The sequence below is a fragment of the Ictidomys tridecemlineatus genome, chromosome 1 (assembly GCF_052094955.1).
Source record: "Ictidomys tridecemlineatus isolate mIctTri1 chromosome 1, mIctTri1.hap1, whole genome shotgun sequence".
NCBI classification, from domain to species: Eukaryota; Metazoa; Chordata; class Mammalia; order Rodentia; family Sciuridae; genus Ictidomys; species Ictidomys tridecemlineatus.
In genome coordinates this window covers 77,863,333-77,870,951 of record NC_135477.1, presented here as the reverse complement: position 1 = coordinate 77,870,951, position 7,619 = coordinate 77,863,333, and the positions used below count along the sequence as shown (strand labels likewise).

At 38.9% G+C, this 7,619-nt stretch overlaps 1 protein-coding gene across 3 annotated transcripts in view; it reads left to right on the top strand.

The window, feature by feature from the left end:
- The first annotated feature begins 4,343 nt into the window (after nt 1-4,343).
- Bms1 (BMS1 ribosome biogenesis factor) overlaps nt 4,344-7,619 on the top strand; it is a 51,993-nt gene continuing 48,717 nt past the window's right edge. The window contains exons 1-3 of one of the 3 annotated variants that reach the window (XM_013362459.4): nt 4,344-4,499; nt 5,453-5,655; nt 6,621-6,811. In XM_013362459.4, the coding sequence (XP_013217913.2) occupies nt 5,480-5,655; nt 6,621-6,811 (367 nt within the window). In that variant the 5' untranslated portion in view covers nt 4,344-4,499; nt 5,453-5,479. Of the gene's footprint in view, nt 4,573-4,632; nt 4,652-5,452; nt 5,656-6,620; nt 6,812-7,619 lie in introns of those variants that run through there. The other 2 variants (XM_005334397.5, XM_040272014.2) reach the window with 2 other exon arrangements.

Genomic DNA, 7,619 nt, shown 5'->3' with positions numbered 1-7,619 from the left:
AGGTGGGCAGCAGAGGCAGATGAGTGAAATCTGGAGGAAATCTGGAGGCCTCTTTTGATCACTTCCATTTTCTTATCAAAGCAGGAAGCAAGGAAGGTAGAGATGGAAGAATTGAAGACAAAGAGGAAAAAGGATGGGAGATTGAATAGATCATGTAAACATGATTATTAAAATGAGGATGGCAGGCATGGTTCTGTTTCCCACCACTCATGTTTCATTGCATTGTTATAGCACAGAATAGAATTGGATTTATCCAAAAAATAGGAAAGGAAGAAATTAAATCATCACTGTTTGAAGATGTTATGATTTTGTACCAAGAAGATCCAAAAAACTCCAACAAAAGACTGCTAGAGCTAATAAACAAATTTAGTAAAGCAGCAGGTTACAAAATAAACATATAAAAATCAATATCTCTCTTATATATCAAAAGTCAATCTGTTGAGAAAGAAATCAGAAAAACAATTCCATTCATAATACCCTCAAAACAAAATACCAAGGAATAAATCTAACCAAGGAGGTGAAAGCCCTCTATAGTGAAAACTACAGAATACTGGAAAAAGAAATTGAAGATCTCAGAAGATGGAAAGATTTCCCATGTTCATGGATAATTAGAATTAATATTGTTAAAATGGCCATATTACCAAAAGCAATATACAGATTCAGTGCAATCCCCATCAAAATACCAATGATGTTCCTCATAGAACTAGGGAAAAAACTCTAAAATTCATTTGGAAGAATAGAAAACCCAGAAAAGCCAAAGCAATCCTAAGCCAAAAAAGTCAATGCTGGTGGCATTACAATACCTGACTTCAAATTATATTACAGAGCTATAGTAACAAAAACTGCATGGTATTGGCATAAAAACAGACACAGAAGAGTGTTACAGAACAGAAGACATGGAGATATACCCACACATCTACAGTTATCTGATCCATAACAAAAGTGCTAAAAACATTCAATGGAGCAAAGACAACCTTTTTAACAAATGGTGCTGGGATAAATGGTTATCCATATGGAGAAAAATGAAACTAGTGAAAAACCAGCCTCTATCTCAGAGCAAAGCCTCTCCAGGGAAGGGACATGGCCTTTGTCCTTGGGAAAAACCCACAGAGCACTCCTAAGCACATTCCCACCCTTCTAAGTTGTTTGTCTACAAATAACAGGAGAGATCTGCTGCGCCAGGTGTCCCTGACCCAGTCAGTCTAGGTGGAGATCCATAGCAACCCCCTAGCAGCCATCAATCAGCATGAGACAGGGAAATACCTGGGATGCCAGATAACCCTCCCAGTAGTTTATGGTGGTTGATAACATGTTGGGAAACCATGTAGTTCAGTACTGTACATCCCTCTTGGCTTAAACCAATCAGTTCAAATGAATACCCCTTCTGTACTGACCAATCACCCTACCCAACTTGTTCCCACCAGTGAATGTGCTAATCATGTTTTAGAGTTGTTATTTGATTTTCCCGTGGTGTGTGATAATTTGCTAAAAGAGGCTATGATGTATGTGAAGTCCCTGCCTTCTCCAAAGAATGTATAAAAATGCTGCAAACCCAGGGCTCGGGGCCTCTCAGCGTCACCAGTTGCTGTGTGTGTGCACGGAGGACCCGAGCTAGCTCCAAATATGTTTATTTGCTGTTTACATCGATCTTGGGTCTCTGGTGGTCTTTGGGGGTCCCGAATTTGAGCATAACACTAGATCCTTATCTCTCTTGTTGCACAAAAATCAACTCAAAATAGATCAAAGACTGAGGAATGAGAGCAGAAACTTTGCAACTCCTAGAAGCAAACAGTGTCAACACTCCAGGATATAGGCACAGGAAGATTTTCTCAATAGGACCCCTAACATTCAGGAAATAACACCAAGAGTTAATAAATGGGATGACATCAAATTTAAAAGCTTCTGCACAGCAAAGGAAACAATTAGGAATGTGAAGACAGGACCTACAGAATGGAAAAAATTCTTTGCTAGCTACTCTTCTAACAGAGAATTATTATCTAAAATATATAAAGAGTTCAAAAAACTTTACACTAAAAAATTAAATAGCCCAATTAATAAATGGGGAAATGAATTAAACAGACACTTCTCGAAAGAAGAAATACAAATGGCCAAAAAATATATGAAAAAAATGTTCCACATTATTAGCAACTAGGGAAATACAAATAAAAACTACACTGAAATATCATCTCAAACCAGTCAGAATGGTAGTCTTCAAGAGGAGTGATATTGGCCAAATTATATTGATATATTATGCATGGTGTACGTGTACAAATATGTAACAACAAATTCCATCAGTATGTACAACTATGAAGCACCAATAAAATATGAAAAAAGAATTCAAATAATAATAAAAGCTGGAGAGAATGTGGAGGAAAAGGAACATTTTTACACTGTTGGTAAAAGTGTTAATGTAGTACAAGCACTTTGGAAATCAGTATGGAGGTTCTTCAAAAGACTAAGCATGGTACCACCATATGATCCATATAGATTATACCTCAGTATTTATCCTGAAGAATTAAAGTCATCATATGTCAGTGATACATGCATACCAATGTTTATAGCAGCACAATTCACAATAGCCAAACTATGTAACCAGCCTGGGTGTCTATAACAGATTAAGATAAAGAAAGTGTGAGATATAGTCACAATGGAGTTTTATTTAGTCATAAAGAAAAATAAAATTATGTCATTTTCAGGAAAATGAATGGAACTAGAGACCATTATGTTAGGCAAAATAAGTCAGACTCAGAAGGGAGTTCTTTCATTTGGAAGCTAGAGAACAAAAAAGAAAAAGGTGGGAAATCAAAGGGAGATCAATAGAGGAAAAGGATCAAAGGGAAAGAGACAGGGAGGAAGGGGGAATATGCTGGGGAGTGATTTTGGCCTAATTATATTGTTATATTGTGTGCATGTATGAATATGTAACAGAAAATCCCATCATTATGTTCAATTATAATGTACAAATAAAAATGTGAAAAATAAAAATAAATAAAAGAATTTTATTTATCCAGGGCTCCCATCTTACCAAGCAGATGATGAAGTAATGGGGAGGTGGGTGAGTTGAGGAGATATGCAAGAGACCAGTGCCGATAATTGGCCATCAAAAATGATTGGTCCTCATCAATCATTCAACTGATGCATCAGCATTGGACTTTAGGCTAGCCTGCTGGAGACAGAGAAGTTATTAAGGCAGGATGAAACAATGAACAGGAAGTAAGATCAGATTGAAGGTGCTGGTAAAGTAATAGAAATTTTGTTTCAGGGCAATAGATGAGGTAGCCTGGAAAGATAGGAAGTAGTGGTGCAGATTAGAATGCCACAGGGCTTGCAGTCCTCATATCTGTCAAGTATGATGGGATGAAGGCGGGGAGTGAGAAGCTAAGGTAAGGCAGAGTACAAGAATATGCTTCCTGGGCCCAAGAAGATGTTAGAAGGATCATCTACCTGTGTACTGAAATCTCCAAGAAGAAAGAGGGAATAATGTTGGAGGAGTTAAACATTCCAAGCTCTTCATATATAAGGGGAGTATGTGTCATATTAGCCTCCCCAGAACAGCACAGAGTGTAAAGTGCAGGGTGAATATATCTGTAAATGCTGAGAGTCTGACAAGCTCACTGAAATGAAATGGAGTATGGGGGTCTCTATTATTAGAGTGAGCCTAGTTATGTGGCACAGAATTGAGTCCCCCAGGTGCACTGGTGCAATCATATTGAAAAGAAACCCTGCAAGACAAGAGGAAGATACATCCTCTGACCTAACTTTCTAAGTTTAGCTGAGACCAGGATTAAAGGGACTCAAAGACATTTCCTCAGTTAGGAATGGGTATGGCAAAGCTGTGCACAAAGACAACTGCAGAATGCTGCATTCCTTCAAGGAAAATCCTTTTTTTCCAAGGAGAAGGGCGAAGCAATTCAGGCCGGGACCGTTTATCCTTGTTCTGAGAGTCTATCGGTCCCGGCAAAAGAGGGCACTAGAGATCCAAAGAACTTGAGGAATCCTTCCCTGGCTCTGCCGTCTCTAAGGACAATGAAGTGGACGCCAATGGAGTGAAAAGTCCATTCAGTGAGTCGGCGGCTGTGGGACTCAAGACTTTCGAAGGGTACTGACACGGTGACTAGGTGGACTAAATGTACCCACTTCCGCCTTTCGTATAGCACTGTAGCCCTGGCCTTGGTCTGGGATTCAAGCACGCGCGACATCCTCCACTCCGCACTGACGCGGCCGGACTTGCGGTTCAGCTGGGTTTCGTCCGGGCGGGGATTCGTTGGGCGGGGCGGAGCGCCGCGGAGCGCTGCGGGGCGGAAAGAACGGCGCAGACGGCGCTTGCGCTCACACTCAGCCAATCACAAGACTTCCTTCCGGCATTTTCCTCTGAAATTGGTCCCTCTGTAGACATCTTTCTTCTGTTTCTTGTTTTCCACCCGAGAGCCAGCGGGTGGTGCGAATTTCCGCTTCCGGTGGCGTCCATGTGGAGCTGAGGAGTAGCAGTTGTGAACCCGGTAACCGCCGCGGGTTCGGGTCGACGAGTTTGAGGGCTCTGGGTCTCTGGGAGGATACTGAGTCGAGATCGTGGTACGGTTCTCCCGGGCTGTCTTGTGCTCCGAGGTCATTGGGGAATAGCGGAGTGAATTTGGCAAAAATCCCGGACCAGGTGGGAAGGTGGCAGGGAATGGTAGTTTCGTGGCAGGATGGTCCCAGCGGCGACCTAGAGTTTATCCAGCTTTAAAAAAAAAAAAAAAAAGAGGGAGGTAGGAGGGAGCCCGTACAAGTAGGATAAAATTTACTTCTCTGGCAGTTAGAAAATATGCCCGTCCAGCACATGCAATTGGACGGCCAATAAAATATTTTAGACGTTTTAGTTTAAGTTAGAAATTAAAATTTTAGTTTAAGTTAGAAGACCATAAAATCAGTTGATGTCTAGGCTTGAGCTGTCCAGTATGTTAGCCACTAGCCGCATATACCTATTTAAATTTGGAATTAAATTTATTAAAATTTAGATTCTTTTTTTTCCCCCAGTTTCCCTAAGTATATTTTCCCATATAGTGACCTTGTGGCTTACTGTATGGGAATATACAGATAGAGAATCTTTTCTTTTTTTTTTTTTTTTTTTGGTGCTGGGGATTGAACCCAGGCACTGTACCAACTGAGCTATATTCCCAGCCCATCTTTATGCAGGAGTGGACACCTCTAATATTGACAGGACACTTAAGATGAATAAAATTTAACAAACATAAAAGGTATCTTTAGCAGAGATAACTCTTGTAATTTATGGCATAACGGAGAGAAGTGAAATGGAGGGTCGTATCAAGTAGTTTCTGCACCTGTTGATTGAATAAATGCATCATCTTTTCATAAAGAAATATGTGGAATTAACTGCACAGGCACACCCCTGCCCACCTCCTTGCCTTCATTGTAAAATACTTTCCCTACCTTTCCATCCCATTCTGTATAGTTATTTGTGAGTTGATAAATAGTCACTATGGAGTCCAAGGATCAGAAGAAACACAGAAAGAAACACAGTGGGCCCAAAGCTGAGAAGAAAAAGAAACGGCATCTGCAGGATCTTCAACTTGGAGATGAAGATGATGCCCGGAAGAGAAACCCCAAAGCTTTTGCAGTTCAGTCTGCTGTGCGGATGGCTAGATCCTTTCACAGGTATGTTTCTCTGAATTCTGGTGGTGGTTCTATTTATTCTTTCTTAGGTGGTGGGAGACAGTATTTGGCTTTCTGAGCTTTGAAAGACACCTGCATGCCATGTGTCTTACTAAAACATGAGAAGCCTTTCCCATAGAAGCAGCCTTGCCTCCAGCCTTGCCCACTGTGGTTATTTTTGCCCAAGAAAAAAGAATTTACAGAATTTAATTTATAGTTTTTTTCCCTAATTTTTAACAATCTGTGATATTATGTGCATTTCCCCCTAAAAATTTTTACATAATTCTAAAATTGTAACATATAATACTAAAGTAGCTTTATTTAGGGAATCCTTATTGAATGCCCAGCAGTGTTTTTTTTTTTTTTTTTTAATCTTTTTTTTTTTTTAATTTTTTTATTGGTCCAGCAGTGTTTTTAAAACATTATTTAATCAAATATATCAACAGCCTTAACAGATTAAGAATTATTTTTGTCCTTAATGAATAAGAAAACAAGTTTTACCTCCTCCATCACATAACCAGTAAATACAACAGTCAAATTGATCTCTAAAACCTCTGCTTTTATTTGTTATGACACACTGCCTCAGTGTTTATCTTTTGTTTCCTTTTAAACTATTAAATTTAACTCTTAAAACAATCAGATTTAAGATATATTTAGTTTTCAACTCACTTTTTAAAAAATTTTTTAGTTGTCTGTCGATGGATCTTTATGTGGTACTGAGAATTGAACCTAGTGCCTCACACACTTTATCACTGAGTTACAATCTCAGCTCCTCAACTCACTTTACTTTTGAAGTCATCTTGTTACATCTTTACTGAAAGCAGTTACTTTTCTTGGGGTGAGAAGTTAATAAGTTAACAACAAGTTAATTGTATCCATGTATTTTCTGTTCTCTCTATAAAATCTGTACTTAACAAAGTTCTAACCTTTATTATTTTGAAAGTGAATTAATTTATTTTTACAAATAGGACTCAGGATTTAAAGACCAAAAAGCATCACATTCCAGTGGTTGATCGAACTCCACTAGAGCCCCCACCAATAGTGGTAGTGGTGATGGGACCTCCAAAAGTTGGAAAGAGCACTTTGATTCAGTGCCTCATTCGGAATTTTACCAGGCAAAAGTTGACTGAAATCAGAGGCCCTGTAACGATTGTGTCAGGTAGGTTTTGCTGCCACATAGCAGGGTTTTCACCTGAGTGACATACATATCTTTTTGTTTTCTTGAGTAGAAATTGTTAAAGTAATATTGTCACATTGTATTCTTTTGTGCTGAATGATTGTAGCTTCAGAAAAGGATAGGTTCCTAGAGATAATGATATATGTGTATACCTTACCTGATTGCTCTGTTAGGTTTGCCAAGTGTTCCTTGGAAAGGCTTAGCAGGCAGAGGCAGGCTGGTCAGGTAACCATGGACATTTTTTTTAACAGGTAGTAAGTACCACTGTGAACATGCACACCCACTTTCCCTCTTAAAACTCATTCTTGTGGAAGTGAAAGACATTTTCTTTTTCCCTTTGATACGTTGGAGTGATAGTGAATTTTCCAAGTGGAAAATAAAATAGCAATGGTAGAATCTGAAGTGTCTTGCAACAGTAATATAGTTAGGCCTTTTTTTTAAAAAAAAAAAAAATTATTTTTTAGTTGTAGTTGGACACAATACCTTTATTTTATTTATTTATTTTCATGTGGTGCTGAGGATCAAACCCAGGACCTCACATGTGCTAGGCAAGCAGTTCTACTGCTGAGCCACAACAACCCCAGCCCTAGTCAGGCCTTTTAACTGGAAAATAATCATTGTTCCATGGACTTTTCTGTTGCATTAGATTTGAGGATGTTTTAACTATAGTGATCAAGTTAAAGTAATTGGTTAAACAACAGGATCATAGTTATCATGAACTCTGTCCAGGCACAATTTTACCTATTTGAACATTTTCATTTATCTGGGTAAACTTGGTATTGTTTTAAAA